The 24,312-nt window shown below is 46.7% G+C and overlaps 1 protein-coding gene across 1 annotated transcript in view; it reads right to left on the bottom strand.

The window, feature by feature from the left end:
- The window catches only part of TTLL9 (tubulin tyrosine ligase like 9), a 61,033-nt gene that overhangs the window by 10,936 nt on the left and 25,785 nt on the right, over window positions 1-24,312 (bottom strand). The window contains exons 4-10 of the mRNA XM_053574074.1: window positions 21,186-21,297; window positions 19,969-20,154; window positions 10,751-10,819; window positions 9,786-9,860; window positions 8,621-8,711; window positions 7,010-7,050; window positions 6,099-6,186 (exon numbers count right to left, since the gene is read on the bottom strand). Coding sequence (XP_053430049.1) covers window positions 6,099-6,186; window positions 7,010-7,050; window positions 8,621-8,711; window positions 9,786-9,860; window positions 10,751-10,819; window positions 19,969-20,154; window positions 21,186-21,297 — 662 coding nt within the window. The remainder of the gene's footprint in view (window positions 1-6,098; window positions 6,187-7,009; window positions 7,051-8,620; window positions 8,712-9,785; window positions 9,861-10,750; window positions 10,820-19,968; window positions 20,155-21,185; window positions 21,298-24,312) is intronic.

Below are 24,312 nucleotides of genomic sequence, written 5' to 3'. Positions count from 1 at the left end.
GAATAGGGAAAGAATTCTTATAACTCAACAATAGAAAGATAAATAATCAATTTTGAAATGAGCAAAGCATTTGAATAGACAGATTCAGAACTGGGCATTAAGCACATAAAAGGTGCTCAATGACATTACTTAACAGGGAACTACAAATTAAAACCACTTTATGTCTACTAGGATGGCTATCATTAAAAGAACAGCTAATCAGGCGGTGCCTGTGGCTCAAAGGGATAGGGCGCCAGCCCCATATGCTGGAGGTGGCGGGTTCAAACCCAGCCGTGGCCAAAAACTGCAAAAAAAAAAAAAGGACAGCTAATCACAAGTGTTGGACAAGGATGTGAGGGGAAATTGGAAGCTTCATGCAACGTTAACGGAAGTGTAAAATTGCAATTGCTTTGGAAAACAGTTTAGTAGTTCCTCAAAAGGCTTAAACATAGAACTACTAACGGGACCAGCAATTCCACTCCTAGAAATGTATACTCATGAAATAAAAACACTTGTCCACACAAAAACATGTATAGGAAATTTTCCTAGCAGCATTTTTTTTTTTTTTTTGAGACAGAGTCTCACTCTGTCACCCTGGATAGAGCTCACAGCAACCTCAAACTCCTGTTTTTAAACGATTCTTTTGCCACAACCTTCCAAATCACTGGGAATACAGACCTGAGCCACCAAGCCTGGCTGATTTTTCTATTTTTAGAGATGGCGCTCAGGCTGGTCTCAAAATCCTAAGTTTAAGCAATCCACCCACCTCGGCCTCCCTGAGTGCTACGTTTACAGGTGGGAGCCACCCAGCCCAGCCTAGCATTTTCATAATAGCCCAAAATGGAAACAACTCCAATGTCCACCTGTAATCCAAGCTATAAGGGAGGCTGAGGCAAGAAAATCACTTGAAGCCATAAGTTTGAGGTTGCTGTGAGCTATGATGCCATAGCACTCTACCGAGGGTGACAAAGTGAGACTCTGCCCCCCCCCCAAAATAAAGAAACCAACTCCAGTGTCCACCGGTAGGTAAATGACATGAACCTATTTTATGGGTTACGTTATGGAATAACGTTTATTTTGGAATACGTTATATCCATACAGTGGAATACTATTTGACAATAAAGAGATATAAAGTATTTGGTCCAAGCTACAACATGGATGGACCTTGGAAACATCATATTAAGTGAAAAAGGTCAGACACAGAAGGCCATATAACATATGATCCCATTTATATGAAATGTTCAGAATAGGCAAATCCATAGAGACAGAAAATGGTTGGAAAGAGTAGGGGAGTTGAGGGGAAATGGGGAGCGATGGCTAATGATATGGGATTTCTTTTGGAGGGGTGATGGAACTGTTCTAAAACTGACTATGGTTGTGTGAATATGATGAAACCCGTTTCATTGCATGCTTTCCCTGGGTAAATTGTACGATATGTGAATTATATCTCAGTAAAGTTCAATATAGATCTCAATATATAAAGCTATTATCTATAAAGCTCAATTATATCCCAATAAAGCTGTTATAAAGACTTAGGAAAAGAGGATACTCAGTCAAACGAGTTATTGGCTTAAGAGCAAGAATCCTCCCTGCTGATGATGGATGAATGGCTCCCAGACTTCACATTTCACCCATTGCTCCAGCCTGCAATTGAAGAGAAAGTGCACCTCCCAGGGGCAGCCGGGAAGAGGGGGTTAAATAGGAGCGTGGGGGGATAGGTCAGCCAACTCAGAGCTTCCCCTTTCCACAACCAATCTAAAACCAGGTCCCCGTGGACCAACGGGTCACACAGCAAAGAATAACACACAATCAAAATCAATCACAGGGCCAGGAGTGATGGCTCATGCCTCTAATCCTAGCACTCTGGGAAGCCAAGACAGGAGGATCACATGAGATCAGGTGTTAGAGACCAGCCCAAGCAAGATCAAGATCCCATCTCTACAAAACATAGAAAAATTAGCAGGCTTTGCGGTGGGTGCCTGTAGTCCCAGCTGCTGGGGAGAACTGCTTGAGCCCAGGAGTTGGAGGTTGCCGTGAGCTATGATGATGCCTATGTGACAGAGTGAAACCCTGTCTAAGAAAAAAAATCCACAGAGAAATGAAACTGAATAGTTGTCAAATCTTTAGGAGGAAGAGAATTTTCTTAGCTTAGAAATAACAGTAGAAATCACAGAGGAAATCAATGGACAGCTATGGAATCAACTAAGGAGTCAACTACATAAAAACAAAACATGTCAGGACAAAAATTAAAGGCAAACATGAGTAGAGAAAAGATGTGTAGCAGATGTGAGAGTCTAATGTTTTTGTCACATGAAAATCTCATAAATTGTTAATAATAGAACGTCTGACCTTTTATTTATCAAATAAAGGATAGGAAAACATAAAAGAGAAACTGTAACTGGTAGAAGACCGTGTGGGAAAATACTCAAAGTTCCCAGGGACAGAAGAGACACAATCTCAAAGGGATGTAAATGAGGGAAAGGCAAATTAGGAGAGATGCAAATTCTACAGCAAAATCCTGTTTCTCCATTCTCAGTTACGTTTTTTCTTTTCCTTTTTACCTTTTTATTTAAAAAAATTCAAAACTCACAGAATATTTGCAAGAAAAGAATAATGAATATTCCTATGTGCTTCACCTAGATGTGCCAATTGTTTTAGGAATGGCTTTTTAAAATGATTATTCCCCAGGACTGGAGAGCTGGGGCGAACAAGAGGGTAAAAGTAAAGAGGATCCTGGAAAACAATCTACAGGCGGTGCCCATAGCCCAGCGGGTGGGGTGCCAGCCACATACACCGAGGCTGGCCCTAAAACAACATTGACAACTGCAACAAAAACATAGCCAGGCATTGTGGCAGGCACCAGTAGTCCCAGCTACTTGGGAGGCCGAGGCAAGAGAATCGCTTAAGCCCAAGAGTCTGAGGTTGCTGTGAGCCATGACACCATGGCACTCTACCCAGGGTGACAGCTTGAGAATCTGTTTCAGAGAGAGAGAGAGAAAGAAAGAAAACAATCCAGCCAGATGTGGTTGACCCAACATTTAAACTTCTGTGAAACCACCCAAAGGAAAAATCTAAAATGCAGCAAAATGTTTACCAAAAATACATATTCCTTTGTGCATTGCATGTCATAGTAGCAAGAACTTGAATATTTCGAAGCTGTCTGCAGCACGGGGGCTTAGTAACCAGGAAAGCTACTCAGTGGAATGTTTTGTAACTAATAACAAATGTCTCAAGGAAAATACTGATGATGATGTTTAGTGGGAAAAAAAGGTTCTATTTATATGGTGGGATCACTTGTATGTTAAAGGCAAGTGACAACAAGAACCCCTACAGATGAACCCGGAAGGAACAACACCGAAATGGGAGTGACTTATCACTAGAAAATGTACCAGAGAGAGCTGCTTTTCTTTTTTGTACTTTCCTGCATTTTCTGATTTGTCTTTAGGGAGCTATACCGCATTTATTATAACATTAAAACTATGCCCGTTAAATGTTTTATTATTTTTATTATTAGAGTAATGCCTATCAGCCGTCAAAACAACGATAATGTAGGAAGATGTATAAAGTTGAAAATAAATGTTTCCTGACCTGATTCTAGTCCTTTGAAGTTTTCAGAGGTAAGATCAGAGAATCATGAACATCTTTTCATGTTTCCCTGAACAGAAACGTACTTCCTTAAAAGAAAAAGTGGGATCACAGACATACCCCCTCTATACCTTGCATTTTGCTTATTCATTTGATAGTTTATCTTAGATACTTTCGTGTCCTGACACTTCAATCCACCCCATTGTTTTTAACTGATGTATAAGATCATATTGTAAATGCTTTATAATTCATTTCACGGACCCTCAAACATGACTTAAGTTGTTTTTACTTGCTATTATATATATTGTTTCTGTGCATCTTTTTATATTTTGTATATGTATGTATTGATATACTATTTGCATATATGTATATATTTTGAGTAATTCGTGTAAGCTATGTTTGTTATATATATATATCAGGTTAAAATATGTTTCTTATTATTTTACTTTATTTATTTATTTATTTTGTTTTTTGAGACAAAGTCTCACTATGTCACCCTTGGTAGAGTGAGTGCCATGGCATTATAGTTCACAGCAATCTCAAATTCTTGGGCTTAAGCGATTCTCTTGCCTCAGCCTCCCAAGTAGCTGGTACTACAGGTGCCTGCCACAACATCCAGCTTTTTTTGTTCTGTTTTTTTTTGTTGTTGTTGTTTGGCAGGCCCAGGCTGGGTTTGAACCTGCCAGCCCTGGTGTATGTGGCCGGAGCCCTAGACGCGGAGCTACAGGCGCTGAGCCTCTTATTATTTTAATACTTGGTATGTAATACGTGAAGCAAATACGCAAAAATATCAATCTGTTAAATCTGGATGGTAGATGGATGGGTTTCTTATAGTCTTTGCTGCATTTTCTATTAACAGAAAATAAGAAATTATTTTCTATTAATATTTTGAGATTAAAAAATTTAAAACAATCTAAAAGAAAGGGTAGACAATGATGTGTATTCACTCACTGTGAAAATAGCAAAGTTTGATTAAATAGAAACTAGCCCAAGGAGAGGGCTCAGTGTGCTTAATAATTTCCCATGAAGCTCAGAGATGTGCAAACAATTTTAAGTGGAGTTGGGAGAACGACTAACACTTACTGAAGGGTCACTCTGGGCCAGGCACTGTTCTAAGTGCTTTACGTGTATTATTTAATTTTAATTAAGAAACAAGGTGGCCATAAAACTAAATTCCATGACTTGCGTGTGACAAATGCTTATTAGATTTACAAACTAAAATAAATTACTGGAAATGCTGAAATTGGTGAAAGAGAAACAATTGCCAAAGTTACTCAGAAGGGCCAAATTGTGATCTCACGCACAGCAATGCAAATAAATGCATTCCCTTGGACACATGATGAAATTAAGGCAGAGAGATGTGAATTGGTTAAAAACATTGGATTGCCCAAGCTGGAAGCAGAGAGGCATCACCCCTGTCTTCCCTGAATGCATATGACTACAGGTGGTCTGGTCCTGCCAGCTTCAGATGCTCAGGCCGAAAAAATCTTAGAAACTTTTTTTGATATTTCTATTTTGACCAGATAATACATCCACATGACTCACAAGTTAAAAGGTACAAAAGTGTATTCAAGGAGATAATCTCTCATCTACCCTGTCCCTACCCACCCATCGCTCTTCCCAAAGACCACGTCTATGTCCAGATTTTTGTCCTCCCAGAGATGTCTATGTACAGATGAGCAAAGAGAGAGAGAGAGATGTAATCTTTAACATGAATGGGAACATACTTTCTACCCTGTTCTACACAAACTTTGGGTTTTTTCCCCAGTAACTATACATCTATCTTGGGGATTGTTTCATGTCAGTACATAAAGCACTTCCCCGTTCCCTTTTAATTGTATAGTATTCTATTGCATAAATGAGCCATTTGTTCCATTGCTTCCTATTTTGGGCTGTCATTAACAAGGTCGTGCAGTTAATAACCTTTAAGCCTGTCTGCTCCTCTATGGTGGGTGTACCTGTAGAATAAATTCCAGAGGGGAATTTTGGGGTCAGAGGGCGTATGCCTTTGTCTTTTGATAGATATTTGCCAGATTGCCTTCAAAGGGGTTGTACCAATTTACACTCCCACCAACAGCATAGGTAGGCATGGAGTAGGCAGCCTTGCCAAGACAGCACGTTATCAAAGTTTTGGTCTCTGCCAATTGAGTGGGTGAAAAAAGCATTATATTAGAACGAATGAGTGAGCCAATGACTAGACACTGAAGAAAAAGGCACGTTAAGAATGTGAAAGTTCTCCAGAGGGGCTAAAAACTGTCCAGTCCTATGAATATAAATATATGTGAATGGTAGGCCCCCCACCAAAACAGTCATCCAGCAGAGTGGTTTGGGGTGAGCCGCTCTGAGCAGAGCTGGACTACCCCCTTAGGATACCCCCAAGATTGGAGGGAGGGACCAGGCCTGTCTCACTCACTGCTGTGTCTCCCATATTCAGACCACAGCAAAGCCATCAGTGGATGAAGAAGGTCACTCAGGATTGGCCAGAAGATGGAAGGGGCAGGCGCGTGGGGTTGGGGAGGCAGATCCCAGGATACACTGGTCATCGATGCTGTTCAGCGTAAAGCGGGTGTTGGAGAATCGGGCAAAGCCATCCCGGTAGAGCCAGGCCCGCAGAGGGATATACTGAGGGGAGGTGGGGACAGAGAGACAGAAAGGGAGGGAATCATACAGGCGCTCACGCACTGTTCCCTCCACCTGGAACCCCTCCTCCTTTCCCAAATCAGCCTAGGAGCACCTGTTCTAACCTCAGCTTCCTCTACGTCTATCCCCTCCTCCCCCACGGGGACACGAACGCAGAGGAAACAAACTGAATGGGCATCTCCTGTGCTCCATCACTGCATGTGATACACCCCAGCTCAGGGTGAGTCCATACACTCCCCTAGATGGTGAGGTCCAGGAGGCCAGGGTTGAGCCTGCCTCGGACATCCCTCTGTCTTGTACCCAGCACACCATGTACACTTAAACATTTGCTGAACTGGTCATGAGGTAGGTTCTGAGTTCGAATCCTAACTCTGCCACTCACTGGCTGTGTGACCTTGAGCAAGTCACATAACCTCTCTGTATCTGTTCCCTCATCTGTAAAATGAAGATAATAATAGAACTTACCTCATTGTATTATTAGAAGGACTGAATGAGAGAAAATCTGCTCTATACCAGAGCCTAGTACTTAGTAGATGTTCTTAATAAATGTTCTCTGCATTTACCATGGGTGACCATATGAATAAAAGACAGGCAGGGGACAAATCTAGATGCTGAGGCATCTAATATGGTAAAACTTGGGTCTGTCTGGATGTCCCCACCCCTGTCCCTAGATGTCCTCTGTGGCACTCTAAGGCAGAGAGAAGACCAGACAAGTTCATACAGGCGCCCACAGGATGGCTTCTCCCCTGACCCCTAGTCCAGCCACCCCGACCCCCTGGAGGAGGACTCTGCCTGAGTTACTCACCGACATCACCAGCACATAGACACGCAGGTCAAACTTGCGGCCTGTGAAGCAAGGAAAGAATTAATTTGGGTAGCGAGAATGTTGGTTTGTGTTGGGTACTGTGTTAGGGTTTAGGGATATAGCAGTAGATGGGAGGGTCAACATAGGGCAAGGCTTGAGACTTGGGCTCAAGGAAAGCCCCATGGGAAGCAGTGACCTGTGGGGTGATATGGGGCCCACGTGGGTCAGGGCCTTCAGGCCTGAGGAACGGCATGGGCAGAGGCCTGGAGAGGGCAAAGAACTTGGGCCAAGGGCAGAGTCAAAGGAGATGAGGTCATAGGCTGGCAAGCACTAGGTCATTGCAATCTTTGGGTTTTGTCCCATAAACCATGGGAAGCCACTGAAAGGGCTCGATCCCCCTGGCTACTGTGCTGGAGTAGAGGCAAGGGGACAGAGCAGGGGCAGGCACTCATGAGGAGCTGGTGCATTTGTCCAAGTGGGTGAGGACAGTGGCCAGGACGAGGATGGGGGAGAGGGGTAGCCAGACAGACTGAAGTGCTAGAAGGAGCTTGATGAAGAACCAGGTGTGGGAGGGGAGGGAAGAGAGGATTGCGCCCAGAATGGCTCCGGGCCCTGGCTTAGCAGCTGCGGGTAGAAGAGCTGTGTCCCCACTGGGGAAGATGAGGAATGAGCCAGATGGTAGGGGAGGCAGAATTTGGGGCATATGGGGTTTGAGTTGCCGGCAGATGCCCAATAGGCATGTCACGGACATCAGATCTGGGGTTCAGGGACAAGGTCTCAGCTGGGAACAAAAGCTAGAAGCCACTAGCATCTGCGTGGTGTTTAAGCCACAGACAGGATGGGGGCTCCCTGGGTGGAAGGAGAGAGGCGAAGAGACCCAGGTGCTGCCCCTGAGGAGGTGGAGGAAGGCAACTGGCATTAAGGCTATTGCAGTGATGTAACCTGGAGCACCTGCCCCACAGATGAGACCCCTCAGAACCACACCCCTGCTCACACAAGCCTGGCCCTCTGTGGGAATAGCAGAAGCAGGGGGGTGTCGCAGGTACCTGCCAAGGCTTTGGGGAGGGGACTTGCTTGCTTTTCCCTGACTCCTCTCCTTCCAAATCTGCTTACAGTTGTCCTTTGGGTCTCAGCTCACATGTCACCTGCTCAGATGGGCCCTCCCTGGTCTCATCACTCTCTGCCCATCACCCTGCCTGATCTGCTTCCTAACACCCACCGCTGTGTGCGATTGTTTTATGTATTTGTTTCTGGCTCACTGCAGCCTGCTCATCTGGGGAACGAGCTCCCTGAGAGCAGGTGGGCAGCCAGCATCCAGGACAGGAGCTGGCACTGAGAAGGCTCTTTATAAATACTTGTTGGACAAATGAATAAAAGAATAAGTTGGTTCTTGAAGGAGAATTTTCCTGAACCAAGAAAGAAGTGGGAAAGGCCAGCTAGCCAGAGCAAACTGTGTGGGCAATGGCTAAGAGGCGGCAGCATGCAGGTCTCTGCCCATGTACCCCTTCATGCCTGGGGTCAGGCTGACCCTTGGCAGACTGCTGGTCAATGCTTGTTGACTGACTGATGACCATTCAGTGGGAGAGCAGGGAACAGAGACAGCTATCTCACCTCCTATCAGGTAGGGATTTTCGATGTAACGCTGAGCTACATAATTCTCCACAGGAATATCATCTTTCTGGTCATCAGAGCATCTTGTATCCTAGTTATAATAATAATTGAGCATTTATTGAGTACCTTCTGTGTACTAGGCATTGTGTTAGGCACTCTACTTGGGGTAATTCACCGGATCCTTAAATCAACCCTATCAGGTAATTATTCCCATTTTAAAGATGAGAAAATGAAACAGAGAGGGAGAGTGACTTGCCCAAGGTCACACAGCCACTCTGTAGTGTAGCTGGGCTGTGGCCTCACACAGTCTGGGCCCAGAGCCTGAACATTTAATCTTTAGATCTGTGCTGTCTGATGGCAGCCACTGGCCACGTGTTTACATTTGCATTTAAACCAATTAAAAGGAAATGAAATGACATGCCACAACTGGGGTGGAGCTTGAAGTGTGGTAAGTGAAATAAGCCAGATACAGAAGGAAAAATACCATATGATCCCACTTATGTGAGGCTCCTAGAGTGGTCCAATTCACAGAGACAGAAAGTAGATGGGGGTTACCAAGGCCCAGGGGAGGAGGGAATGGGGAGTTAGCGTTTAACAGGTACAGAGTTTCCGTTTGGAAAGATGAAAAGTTCTGGAAATTAAAAGTGGTTAAAAGGTGAATTTCATGTTATGCATATTTTACTACAATTTTTAAAAAGAAAATGAAATGAAAAATCCCCAGTCACACAAGCCACATGGCAAGGGCTCAGTATCAGTCTGTGGCCAGCAGTCACTGCACTGGAGAGTGCAGATATATACCATTTCCATCACTGTGGAAAGTTCTACTGGACAGTGCTGCATAGGCACCCATGGTCCCCAGGACACAGCTCTCCCCTCTCCCCCTGCCAGCCCAGCCCAGGAAGACAGCACTGCTCTCACGCTTGTGCATAGCACCTCCTGGGCTACAGCATCCCTTCCCACCCATTGTCCCTTCCACCCAAAGCCAAGGGTCACACACTTGAGGGGGTCATGCAACAGACTCATGGTAGGGAGCACTGGCACTCAGGGCTTCTGATTCTCAGGGCAGTTTCTCCACCCATCATCACTAACCCCCTCAATAGTGTCAAGGTGGAGGCAGCCAGGCCTTTGCTTCCTGGGACCCTGGCCCTGTCCCACCCTCACTCACGTGGCTGCCAGAGGGATTGACCGTGTTCCGGGTGGGCTGGGCCTCCAGGCTGGCGAGCTTCTTCCCTGCAGGGCCCTGGCAGTTCCAGGGGAGGAGTAAAGACACTGAGCACTGGCCGCATGTCACTGTGCTCCAGGCGCTGGGTCTGCTCCTCCTGCCCACCCGGCACCGTAAGGTTCAGAGAGCCTCTGCAATTTTCCCAAGACCACACAGCTGCTGAGTGGCACAGGCAGGATTTGAACAAGGATTTCTACTGCACAGGGTCTTGGAACAAAGATGGGGCTGGCAGCGGAAGGGAGTTGACCCTGAGGCCAAGTCAAGGACCTTGAGGGAGGGTCAGCTGTCTCTCCACAGCCAGATGAGCAGGAGGCCCAGAAAAAGAATATACAACTTACTAAGTGCCAGGTGTTATTCTTGGGGTTTTACACTTATTAGTTCATTGCATCCTCAGCAGGTACTATTTACTGGGACACTGAGAGGTGAAAACTGCCCAAGGTCACCAGCCTTTTTATTTTATTTTATTTTATTTTATTTGGCACCCTCTGTAGAGTGCTGTAGCATCACAGCTCACAGAAACCTCAAACTCTTGGCCTTAAGCAATTCTCTTGTCTCAGCCTCCCAAGTAGCTGGAACTATAAGCGCCCGCCACAATGCCCAGCTATTTTTTTATTGTTGTTGTTGTTAGGAGGTCCAGGCTGGGTTTGAACCCACCAGCCCCGGTGCATGTGGCCAGCACCCTAGCCACTGAGCTATGGGTGCTAAGCCAAGGTCACCAGCTTTTGAATGGCAAGGCCAGGATTTGAACCTGGGTAGGATTTGAACTCCATAGAGCCCTGATTTAACGGGCAGGCCTGTGGGCACAGTTTCACTGCCATCTTCTGATGTGTGAAGGAAGGAAGGAGTGGCCTTCCTGCTGGCAAGGGCAGAGGAAGGTTTGGGAGCCAAGGGGGAAGAGGCCAGCTCACCTTCCTCCAGTCCATGATGTCCTTCAGCCTCCGGAAGAGGAAGATGCCCTTCCCCTGCGACCGGGCCACCTGCGGTGGGAGTGGGTGCAGAAAGGCCAGCTCTCACCTGTGTGGTTCCTTGCTGGGCCCTGTGCCTGGGCCCCTCCCCAGCATTTCTCTGTCTCATCTCCCCTGTGGGTCCCCAGCTCTCCCCAGAGCAATGGCCCAGCTCAGTCCCAAAAGGGCTGGAACAGAGAAGGTGCTAAGCACAGGACAAGAAGAGAGGGAAGGAGGAGGAAAGACAGAGGCTGACTTAGCTCACAAAGACATATATTTGCATGAATAATGCAAAAGAACAGACAATTAAAAAACCATTTCTAACAGTCCTGGGAACATATCATCCGATTCTTTTTTTGGAAATCAATTTGCCTTCCTAATTAGGGCTTGCTTTGGCTAATACTGAAATCAGTGTCTTTACTGAACCCCAGCATGGATAATTCATGGCTTCACAGAGTCTAAGGGCTGGGAGAATCTTTAATCATGCAGAGTGGTCCCCACCAAAGGCACACCTCCCTCCTTTGAGTGATGATCTACAATGATCCTTCTACAATGGTCACCTGCCTGGCCTTGCACACCCATAGGGCCGTGGAGCCCACTAACCTCTCTCTAGCCCCACCAACCTGCAAAAGGGCCCTTGTCCTTGCAATATAGCTTTGTTAACCAGTTAAGGTATAAATTAGCTGCTAATGTGTGCTGGGCGTTATGCTACAGTAGTAACCCAGACTTCCCAGAACTTTCACAGCCTAACCTGTGATGAGCTAAATGTGCCAGTCTAGCTCTGGCTGCTAGGGCCTCCTAGAGCAAATCTCATTCTTAGGCACCAGAACAGACTTTCAGTTATCTGCAGCCACTGACCAAGTCCCTGAGTCGTCTTTCCTCCAGCAGAAATGCACGTAGCAAGTACAAGCTCTCCTTTCCTTCTGTTCTCCTCTGAGCTTGACCCCTCTGGCCCACTGGAGGCTCTCTGCGCAGTGCAGTCGAGGTTGCACCATTGTCCATCGTATGAGGAGCCCCTGCTCTGCCTACTATTCTGTGAACCCTGGAGCAGGGTTGTGTGTGTACCTGAAAGATTTTGAGGGACTGGCAGTGGCTCTGGGGTGGCTGAATGTGCATGGCAATTTTGGAGAGCAACTAATCAGTGTGACTAATCAGTGTGACAATCACAGCTTTGCAAAAGACTTGAACAGGCATTTCACAAAAGATTATCAGCGTTAACATATAAACAGGCACTCAACTTCATGACTACCAGGGGGATGCCAATGAAAACCACAATATGGTCCAGGGGTGTCCAACCTTTTTTCTTCTCTGCCACACATTGGAAGATGAAGAGTTGTCTTGGGCCTCACCTTAAATACACAGATACTAACGGAAGCTGATCAGCAAAAAAAAAAAAAAAAAATCTCATAATTTTCATAATATCAAACACCACAGATAATCAAAATAGTCCTCAGATAATCTGCATGTGACCCACACACTACAGGTTGGACACCTCTGAACGGTTAAAGTTAAAGACAGAGAATCTAAGTGTTGGTGAGGATATGAAGACACTGGAACTGTCACACCCTGCTGGTAGGAGTGCACATTGTTTGGTAACTGGCAGCTTCCATGAAAGTTGAACAAAGACATCACCTACCCCAGGTCCCAGCAATTCTTCTCTTAGGTACTTAGACAACAGAGATGCCTGCACGTGTGTGCCCACCCCAGGAACAGAGACTCCCATAGCAGCACTATTCATAAAAGCGCCAACTTTGAAACTCTCAAACGGATGAATATTCACTCAGTCGAATAGTATATGAAAGTGACAATTAACAGTTTGCAATTACCCAACTCATATGGATTCAAATGACATAAAGTACAAAGTCAGACCAGACCAATCCATGCTGCTAGTGACTCGGAGGAGGGGGCTGCTGAGGTGCTGGTGACGCTTCTTAGATAATCTGGGTGCTGCTGCCTGAGTGTGCTCACTTTCTGAAAATTCATACTGTGTCCCTATAACTCGGGCACTTTTCTACGTTTTATTAAATTTCCATTAAAAAGTGGTTTTTTGAGTTCATACCTTCCTTTAAAAAAAACAACAAAACACCAGAGTCTCACTCCATTGCCCAGGCGAGAGTGCTATGGTGTCGTCATAGCTCACAGTAACCTCAAACTCTTGGGCTCAAGTGATCCTTTTGCCTCAGCCTCTCAAGTAGCTGAGATTACAGGGAAGTGCCACCACACCCAGCAAATTTTTCTATTTTTAGTAGAGATGGGGGGTCTCGCTTTTGCTCAAGCTGACCTAGACCTCCTGAGCTCAAGCAATTCTCCCAATTCTCCTCAAGCAAACTTCCCAGAGTGTTAATTTAGGATTACATGTATGAGCCACCACACCTGCCCTACCACGGTTCATACCTTTCAATCTAAGAATACCCACGCCCACCCCCTAAGGTTTCCTTCCCTGTAACCACTTCCCTCCTTTTCCCTCCCTGCTGGCAAAGCCCACCTCTCATGATAGAGGCTGGAAAGGCCAGGTCCTAATTTTCCCAGCTTCCCTTGCAGCTAGCAGAAACTATGGGACCAGTTTTGGCCAAGGGGATGTCAGTTTTGGCCAAGGGGATGTCTGCTTGGAGATGGGAAAGATTTTCCTCCTTGTTATAAATATTAGAGAGAGAGCAAAGGAGGGAGAGAGAGCTATAGAGAAGAGAAATGATGTTTGGTCCCTTTCCTTCTTTCTTTGAATGCTCAGTCTGTAGAGGTGATGTCTGCAACTACAGCAGTCATCTCACATTCATGAGGTGACAAATATGAAAACAAAAAGCCAACACACCGAGGATGCAGAGTGGACAAAGAAAAGGAACATGGGCTTTTAATGGCATCACTGAGTGCATCTCCACGCCTGGGCTGCCTCCCTCCAGCTTCTTGTTATGTGAGAGAATAAAATGGCTTTGAATGAAAGATAAATTTCCTGCATGGATGTGTATCAGGGTTGTTGAAACTGGAAATCACCTAATACCTAGCTCCAACAGATGGTAGTTTCCAAACACGATCACAAGAATATTTCCAGTCCATGTGTTCTCCAGAACCCCAACAATAAATAAAGTCAACGTTCCCTCCCCCTTGAACCTGAGTGAGTCATTAGGACTATCTCAACTAATTGCGTACAGTAGAAATGATGTGTGAATTCCAATGCCAGGTCATAAAGAGCAATGTAGCTTCTTCCTGGCTCTCTCTTTGAGGATGGTTGCTGTTGGAGCCCAGCAGCCATACTGTTAGGAAGTCCAGGTCACAGGAGGCGCTGAGTCTTCCAGTCTTCAACTCTGGCTGAGCACCCAGCCAACATGTGTACCAACTTGCCAGGCAAGTGTGTAAGCCAGCATGGAACAGATCCTCTGGCCTCAGTGGAGCTAGTCCCAGTGGATGTTGGGACACAGATTAGCCTTCTCTGTTAAGAGTTGCCCAAACTGGAGGCTCAGAAGCTAAGATTGTTGTTCTTTTGTTTTTTTGAGACAGAGTCTTATTATGTCACCCTTGGTAGAGTGCCACATCACAGCTCACAGCAACCTCAAACTCTTGGGCTTAAGCAATTCTCTTGCCTCAGCTTCCTAAGTAGCTGTAACTACAGGCACCTGCTACAATGCCCAGCTTTTTTTTTGTTGCAGTTGTCATTGTTGCTTAGCTGGCTCAAGCCAGGTTCGAACCGGCCAGCCCAGATGTGTGTCCAGAGCCATGACCACTTTGCTATGGGTGCCAAGCCAATTATTTTTCTTTCAAGTCACTAAGTTACTCTGCAATAGATAACCAAAACACTAACTTTAGGAAAATTATTCATAACAATGACAACACCAGCAGCTAATACATATCAGATATTCACTCTGTGCCAGGCATGATTATTTATACACATCACCTAGGCTAGGCGTGGTGGCTCAGGCCTGTAACCCTAGCAGTCTGAAAGGCCGAGGCAGAGACTGAGCTCAGGTGTTTGACCAGTCTGAGCAAGAGCCAGACCCCTGTCTCTACAAAAAAGTAGAAAAACTATGGCTCCGTGCCTGTAGCTCAGCAGCTAGGGAGACAGCCACATACACTGGAGCTGGCAAGTTCGAATCCAGCTCAGGCCTGCCAAACAACAATGATAACTACAACCAAAACTTAGCTAGGTGTTATGGCAGGTGTCTATAGTCCCAGCTACTTGGGAGGCTAAGGCAAGAGGATTGCTTGAGCCCAGGAGTTTGAGGTTGCTGTGAGCTAGATGCCACAGCACTCTACCCAAGGCAACAGAGTAAGACCCTATTTCAAAAAAACCCAAAAAACCCCCAAACCCTATAACAGAACCATTAATGGATATTATCCTCATTTTGCAGTTGAAATAACCAATGAACAGAGAGGGCATGCTCACTTTCCCTGATTACCCAGCCAGCAGCTGACAAATCTGAGATGGCTAAATCTGGGCTATACAAACTTGCGGCTCATGTACCTCTTGCAAAGTGGGTGTAGGACACAGAATCATGCAATAAACATGGTGCTACTTCTGGGACTATCTTACTTGATGGCTTAGGGAAAAATATTTTCATATTATGTTTTTCATAAAAAGATAATTTTTTTTTTTGAGACAGAGCCTCAAGCTGTCACCCTAGGTAGAGTGCTGTGGCATCACAGCTCACAGCAACCTCCAACTCCTGGGCTCAAGCGAGTCTCCTGCCTCCACCTCCCAAGTAGCTGGGACTATAGGTGCCCACCACAACGTCCGGCTATTTTTGGGTTGCAGCCGACATTGTTGTTTGGCAGGCTTGGGCTGGATTCGAACCCGCCAGCTCAGGTGTATGTGGCTGGCGCCTTAGCCGCTCGAGCCACAGGCACCGAGCCAAAAGATAAATTTTTTTATTGGAAAACAATATTTAAATGGATTATCAGAATGAACCACAACTTTGAATTGTGTATCAGCTGTGGCCACTCACAGCCCTTGCCCCTTGTCATCCCTGCCTTGTCGCTGGGGGCCATATTCCCCACGTAGCATTCATTCATCAGGTGTTGGATGCAGCCACTTCCTTTTCTTTCCTGCCAGTAGAATCCATTGGGTCAGGTCTTGGCGTTCTGCCCACTAGGGAGGTCTGAGCTCTCATAGTGCTCCCACGTGATTGGTTCAGGCATAGGTCAGCAAGAGGACAGGGAAAGTCTGGGGAAATTTTGTGTCTTCCTCAGAAGGGACACAAGGCTGGGGCATTTCTTCATTCCCAAGGCAAGTGGACATGTGAGGTGAAGCTAGAGCCATGGCAGCCATAATGTGATCAAGAGGAGTGGCCAGCCTGCTTCGAATTGATGGTGTTGTGAAGCCTCACAATAAACCATCCCTGGAGTTGGCCTTTCTTCATTAAAAGAAACTCTCTAGGGGGGCGGTGCCTGTAGCTCAAAGGAGTAGGGCGCTGGCCCCATATACTGGAGGTGGCAGGTTCAAACTTGGCCCCAGCCAAAAAAAATAAACTGCAAAAAAAAAGAAAGAAAGAAACTCTTTGGGGTCTGTAAGCTTAAATGAGAAAAAGAATTCATCTTTATATACACTAATCCTTAAGTAGATTTTCACATTTCCTTCTATTATGAAGACAGGCAACAAATCACAGGAGGATGAGCCATGCCCATGACCTTGCCATCAAAACAAATCACAGTTATTTTTATACCTCTTTACAATTGTTGTGAACATCTCAAAATATTGTTATGTTCCTCCTGACTTTGAAATTATAGCAGCTATGAGACCTGCTGTTAAACTCTCTTTTAATTGTTAATAAAAAGCACATCTATTACTATAGCACAAAGAATTTTTAAATAGTTCTGTATTGTGGCCCTGAGAATGCACCTTGCACGCCTCCCACTGCAGGAGAGTAATTGACAAAGTGCCAGCTGCTTCCGGCTGAGGCCCAGCTGTGTTGTCCAGGCCTCTTTGCTGGGGCTGCTCCCAGACAATGACTGAGCCCTGAAGACCAGCCCCTTCCTGAGAGACAGAGGGCAGGGGACTCCTCCTTGATTTTGGCTTGAGGCATTCCGGAGGCCTCATGGAACTTTCCACACATAAGCTGCTCAGTGCTAGGAGCTTCCGCCTTTTCTTCCTCTCTCCTTCACTCCCTTCCCGCTTCCCTTCTTCTACTCCCTCCTCCCTCCCTCCTTTTGAACACAGTGGGTGGACCAGGACCAACCAGGTCACAAAGACAGGCCTCATGGGAAGAGTAGAGGGATTCAGTTTAGAGCATTGTTCTGTTTTTGTTGTTGTTGTTGTTATTTTTGAGACAGTGTTACTATGTCGCCCTTGGGAGAGTGCCTTGGCGTCACAGCTCACAGTAACCTCCAACTCTTGGGCTTAAGCAATTCTTTTGCCTCAGCCTCCCAAATAGCTGGGACTTCAGGCACCTGCCACAACGCCCAGCTATTTTTTTGTTGCAGTTGTCATTGTTGGTTAGCTGGCCAGGCCAGGTTCAAACCCACCAAATTCAGTGTATGTGGCTGGCTCTGTAACCACTGTGCTATGGGCACCTGACCCATTGTTCTGTTTTTAGCGCTCCTTTCCCCCCACAGGAGTCCAAATAGAATATCAGAATACTCTAACATGGCGGTTCTCAAAATGTGGTGCCCAGACTGGTAGCACTCACACGACCTGGTGTGATGGCAAATTTTGTGTGTCAACTTGGCTAGGCTATGGTGCCTGTTTTTTGCTTTGTTTGTTTGTTGTTTTGCCAAATGCTAGTCTAGAAGTTGCTCTGAAGGTATATTGCAGATGTGATTGGCGTATACAATCAGTACTGTAAGTAAAGGATACCACCCTTGATAGTGTGGAAGCAATTCTGCCTTGAGTCTGTAACACAGAATCCTGCCTGAGTTTCCAGCCTGCTGCCCCTGCAGATTTCAGACTTGCTAACTCCCACCATAGCACATAAACCAATTCCTTACACACACACACACACACACACACACACACACACACACACACACACACACGTTTCCACTTATCTAGAAAACCCAGATGGATGCAACTGGGAACTTGTTAAAAACATAAACTGTCAGGCCCCACACCAGGCCCACTGAATCAGACACTGCAGGTGGGAAGCTTTGATAAGCTTTCCTGGAGATTCTGTGCACACTCAAGTTTGAGAACTGCTGCTCTGCAACCTCAATAAGCAAAGTGTACTGGGGGGTTCGAGCATTGGTACAGCCTGGGAGCTGGTTAGAAATAGGACTCTCAGCTCCACCCAGCCCTGCTGAGTCAGGCTCTGCACTTCCCCCAGGTCCCCCCATAGTGCCTGGGCACACTAAAGTTTGAGAAACAGATCTGGTGCTTTCCCGGGGTGGGGGTGTGGGGGCAGGGAGAAGAGGGGATATTGCATGGATTCTGGGAAATAACAATAAAAGCAGTCACTTATTAGGTACTAATGCCAAGCTCTTCACATCACTTGTACAATTCGTGTATTTAACATATATGACTTCGTGAATTCTCTCACGATCCTTTAAGGTAGATACACTCATTAATCCCATTTTACAGATGAGGAAATGGACTTAGAGGGGTGAGTAGCCTGTTCAGGGTCACTGAGCCTGGAAGTGGGGGACACAGATTTAGGGGCCAGGCCGCTCTGATTGGGAGCACCCACTGTTCTCAACCTTGACAGGGTGCCTCACTGTTCAGCAGAGAAAACACACACACACAGAGCCAAGATTCCTCCTCCTAATTACAGCTGTCTTCATGCCTGTGCTAACAAAGACCATGGGCTGGGAAAGAAATCAATTTAATATGCGACTGCTGTTCCCAATTAGCACAAATTACCATTTGTCTGGGAGGATAATGCTGGGAGCTGGAATCCGATACCCCTGGTGGGTCACAGTGTTCATCTGCCTAATCCATGGCTCCAGCTAGAGCTCTCCGTACAGGGGACACAGGGGACGCTGGAGGGGCCAGGAAAGGACCCAGGGAGGCCCGGATGCATCCTGGCTCTGTGCCTGTTGGGAGCCTCCATTGCTTTTGTCTGCCCCGTGGGTTCTGCCTCTAAGCACCTGTGCCTTTGGCTAAGCCTGCATTAACACCAGGGCCCCAGTCTTCAGCTCCGCAAAGAAGGGCTTCTCCCTTCTCTACCCCCAAATCCCTTCCCTTATGTTGGAAAACATAAGCCCTTCAAGGCTATGGTGCCAATGGCACGAGGAAGGGCTGAGTGGCTCAGGGGCTGTCTGTCACCCTTGCCTTCTCCGCCCTTGCGTATCGCCATTCAGTTTCTTGATCCCTGAAGGACTACCTCCTGATGCCAGCCTTTTCACCTGCATTTCCCTCTGCCTAGAATGCCCTTCCCTGCATCCACACTTCTCCAGGATGACCCCTGTGCATTGCTACACAGCTCAATACTAATTCTTATAGGAATAACAAAAACGATTCATTTACTGAGTGCCTGTATGCTGTATATATGTTACCTCTGTAAATTCATTTAGTCACATAACAACACTACAATAGGTATTACTATAATCCTGCTTTGCAGATGGGAAAACTGGGGCACAGAGAAGTCAAGTAATCTGCCTGAGGTCACACAGCTAATAAATGTACAGACCGTATTTGAACAAGGAGTTTGGCCTTCACACCCTGCCTCTCACTTCTTCAGAGAAGGTGACTGTGGAGACATCGTCCTGCTATTCCCTCTGCTGACACCACTCTCCTTCTTGACACTTGGCACAACCATAACCACACACATATCCTCTGCCTGCTTATCATCTGCCCTTGAGGAGGCAGAGACCCAATCTGAGTTGCTGAGGGCGGTATTCCCAGCACCTACATCTATGCCTGGGCTGGCAAGTGCTCAAACAGTATTTGTGCCAGCCCGAGTGAGCAGGCCTTGGGCTCTGCATCTCCCTAGGATCGGCATGAGGACAGTGTAAAGCTCTTGGCACGGGCTGGCCGTTGTTTTCTTCCATGTCAGGGACAGAGGCTCTGGCTTCCCTGTCCTGGTGTCCTGAGGATCACTGTGCATTCAGTAAACACTTACTGAGCACCAGCTGTGTCCTAGCTGGGTCTGACATGGCAGAGAGAGGAGCGAAAGCCAGACCTCCAGGGAATGCTGAGAGTGCGTTTGAAGCTGAGTCCCAGATGGTCGGGATCTCTGCTCAGGTGCCTGGGACCCCTGCCCTCCCTCTGTGCCTCCCAATCTCCCCCCACACACACCCCACACCCTGCCCTGGGCACTCACAGGCTTCATGATCCAGGTGATTCCTGGGTTTTTGCGAAACTCTTCCACAAACAGGTGGTACTCGCATGGCATCTCAAAGGTTTTGGGGAAGAAGTCGCACTTGGCTGCCTCCAGCTTTCCTGCCTCACGCTCCAGCTGTTTCCGGAACCGCTTCAGGTTCTTCACCATGTAGTTCTTGCGGGTCAGCTGGGCAGTGGGAAAGGCAAGGCAGCCATCGGCTCCTGCTTCCCGCCCTGCTCCTCTACCGCCCACCCACCAGCTCCCTTGCAGCCTCCCTTCTTGGCCCACAAGAGAATAGTAAGTGATTTGGGGAGCCTGCTAAGTCTGTAATTATCCCCACTCCATAGCCAAGGAAACTGCAGCTTGGAAAAGTTAAGTCCATTGCCAGAGCCATCCAATGAATGCGTGCACCGCCAGGATTTGATCAGAAGCTTTCTGATTCCGACTCCAAAATTCACAGGGTGTTGTTGTTCTTTTGAGACAGGGTTTCACTCTATTGCCCAGGCTGGAGTGCAGTGGTGTCAGTCTAGCTAACTGCATCCTCAAACTCCTGGGCTCTAGCCATCCTTTTGCATCATGAGTAGCTGGGACTTCAGGCACCTGCCACCATGCCCTGCTAATTTTTCTATTTTTTATAGAGATAGGGGTCTTGCTCTTGCTCAGGCTGTTCTTGAACTCCTGGCCTCAAGCAACCCTCTCCACCCCCACCTCAGCTGCCCAAAGTGCTGGGATTATAAGTGTGAGCCACCATGCCCGGCCCAAAATTCATGTTTTAACCACTGAGTGGCACTAACCTTTTAACATCTCCCACCACTGGCTCCTCCAGTCCTCCCAGACCTCCTTCCCATCTCTAGACGTAAACTTCTCAACTTGCCAGCACCCTGAAATCACCATAATCTCTGAAACATCCACCTCTTTTGGTCTTTGCACCCCAAGTTAGCCTTCCCCTCAAATCCCTAGTGCTGAAACAACAAATATCTTGTGACCTCAAATCCCCACCCCAAGATGAATTGGTCCTCAGGCCTTGGATCTTATTCCCTCAAATCAGCTCGTCACCTGTCTAGTCTTCATGCTCCCCACCTGGCATGTACCCAAGTCCCTGACACTTTTCCATTCTGGTCCTTGTACCCCCTAAACTAGCTCCCACTCATGGCCACAGCCAGTAATCTCATCTGGTTGGTTCAGCACCCTACTCCCACCACGGGCTGCCTGCTCACCTCATAGTGGTTGCGGAAGTGACTGATCCGCACGTGCTCGTCCATGTAGGTGTGGTCAAAGTTCTCTCGCAGCCAGCTGACGTCACACCAGTAGAAATCCCACTCCCCTTCGCTGGTGGACAGGGTGGGGACCAAGGTTATGACCTGAGGACCTCAGCACTGCTGGGGGCGTAGCCCAGAGATGTGCAGCTGAGAGAGGTATACAGCAACGTGTCCACTGGGAGACTGTAGGAGGTGGCCAGAGGCTGCCACTGGCCTAGATGCGCTTTGTTAGGCCAGCGCAAAAACTAGGGAAATTTTCCTACAAAAATCCAGGCTGCTGTTCCCTTGACCTATTAGCAGATCTGGCCACACTGAGCCCAGAATGCCCCCGGCACCTATCAGCTGGATGGGGAGCAGCCACCCCTTTAGAGGAGCAAGCCTCTCCCTGCTCATAAAATCCTCATAGCCGGCCTAAAGGTGACTTCAAGGTTGGCTGGCCTTGCTCACTAAGGACACCGCACCACTGGGACTTATGCCCAGCTCTGCCAGACTCTAAATCCTGACCCCACCCTTCCCTGCCATGCCAGGGTGAGCACAGGAAATCAGACTGGTCTACCAATTCCGGGCACCAGCACTGGGGTGCAGGGAGGAGGTTCTTGAGAAAGAAGTGGAAGGAAGTAAGATACCATCATAACTGCCTCCAATATTTTTTTAAGTAAAAAATTCTGGATATAACTGAAGTCCCTTGTAGGTCCTATCTGTTTCTACCTCCTCTCCTGTCCCAAAGGAAACCATTAGCCTGAATTTAGTGTATATCATGTCTATGCAATGTCTTTATAGAGTTTACTACGTATGTTTGTGTGTATCTATACTTGTTATTGTTTGACATATTTTTAAACCTTCTAATTGCTAATACTTATTGCTCACATGTGCCAGACACTGTTCTAAATACTTTACAAATATTAATGCATCGCTCCTCTTAGCAATCCTAAGTGTTAGGTTCTATTATATGCCCATTTTACAGATGAGGAAACTGAGGCAGGCAGAGACCAAGGAACTCACCCAAGTTCATATAGCTAGTAAATGGCAGAGCGGGATTTGAACCCAGGCCACTGGGCTCCAGAGTCCGAGCTCTGTGGCTGGAATCACTCCTGTCTGTTTCCTTTCACAACTTGCTTTTTTTCCAACATCCTTTTGCTTTGGAGATCTATCCACTTGGTATATAAGAGTCCAGTTCAGTCATTTTAACTGCTCTATTCCATTCCATGGGATGAATAAATCACGATATGTTTATCTTTTTTTCTAGTAAGAGGTTTGTGTTACCCCACTCGCATCCCCTATTATGGATAAGTGGGCTGCATTTTGAAAAATATCCTGGGGAAGTTTGAGGCAAAAACAGAGATAAATGAGGAGGCAACTGCCTCAGAGGCGACAAATGAACAGGCCATGAGCACAACCAAGCAGGGCGATGCTGTGGTTGACTGTATCCCAAAGATGCTCAATGATATCTCTTGGCTCACGAGCTGCAGAGCTGTGAGGCCACTTGGAGAAGCTGTGAGATTCTTCTTTGGTTGTCTGCCCCAGCAAGGTTCCTGCAGACAGCCAGTATCAACTACCAACGTGTGAACCAGGACGTCCCCTGACAACTCCCGCTATTAACTGACTTCCAGAGACAGACTCTTCCCAGCTGACGTCCCTGGTGTCACAGGACAAGACAGTGCCCCTGCATTCTGTCAGAATCCCTGACTCACAGGAGCCATGAAACTAACACAACACTGTCGTGAGCATCACTCCTGCAGGGGCATTGTGTGGTGACATCTCTCACCGTTCTGGTCCGGCACATCACACAAACCTCGCAAGGCTTCACAAAATGTTTAACAACTATTGGGCACAATGCAAGGGTATACAGCACAGTCCCTGGGTGAAGGGTTCAACTACAACTTGAACTTTACTAACACACAATGTAACCTAATCATTTGTACTCTCATATTAATCAGAAATTTAAAAAAAAAAAAGTAATCTGGGAAAATACATTTAACAGCCGTGTCCTTATTTTAATGCTATTGGGAAAAAATATAAATACCGAGACAAACGCACAGTTCTACAGATATTATTACAGTGATAAGATCATTTTATTTAAGTGAGTCAATCTCTACAAAATAGCGCACGCCATGCACAGACGTGGCTATGGTGATGCTTGCAATAATGGAATGACCCTGGAATCAGGAATTAATGGTTTCCCAATTTCTTCTTAAGTTATTCATGAAAACCCGGGGTGGGGGAGTCCTTCTCCAAACCTCCCCTCTGGCAAATGTGGCAGGCACAGTGGCTGTGAGGACTGGCTTCAGTGACTGATGGAAACCCACTGAAGAACTGGCTCTGGCCTTTGTAAACCCTTGGGGCCCTGACCCCGCAGTCTTGGCCTTCTTCTCCACCCTGACCTTTGCACTGAGCCCGTCATGCAGTGCTGGGAGCACTAGATCAGGAGTCAGGAGCTCTGATTCTGGTCCTGACAGAGTCACTGCCTCCTGTGTGACCTTGCCTTCTTTCCTGGGCCTCAGTTTCCCTACTGGGAAAATTGAGGAGGGCAAGCTTCTAGTCAAGATGGTAGACTTCAATGAACCAAAATGATGCTAAACAAATAAATAAAGGACAGGAGAAGAAATTTCCTTTACAGAAGAATGCCACCTAATAAACACAGGAGGAATGAGAGAGAGAGTCACCATTTTGTAAGTGTTATATAATTATGTTGTAATTATAAGAGATTTAGGCAAGAATGCTCAAAGCACACTAAAACCATTGTGTGAAGGTTTTTGGGGGACAGGATGTTTGCATAGTCTCAAAGTATCTGCCCACAAGATACTTACTAATTCCAAAAATCTAACTTATGTTGGAAAAACCTGGCAAACACCACCTTAATCCGATGCTCAGTCAAGGTTACAGTACCAGTGACGAATGTCAGCACCATGAACTCCTGGATGAGCTACACTGGCAAATGCGCGGGTCACTTCTGTGTTGGCTTCCCCCAAATGCATAACCCCAAGATAAGGAAACAGCAGACAAACCCAAATCAAGGGGGATTCTGCAAAATAACTAAACAGTACTCTTCAAAAGTGTCAAGGGTAAGGTGTGGTGGCTCACGCCT

Source organism: Nycticebus coucang, chromosome 21 (genome assembly GCF_027406575.1).
Source record: "Nycticebus coucang isolate mNycCou1 chromosome 21, mNycCou1.pri, whole genome shotgun sequence".
NCBI lineage: Eukaryota > Metazoa > Chordata > Mammalia > Primates > Lorisidae > Nycticebus > Nycticebus coucang.
The sequence above is the reverse complement of the archived record's forward strand: the minus strand, read 5'-3'. Positions and strand labels throughout refer to the sequence as shown.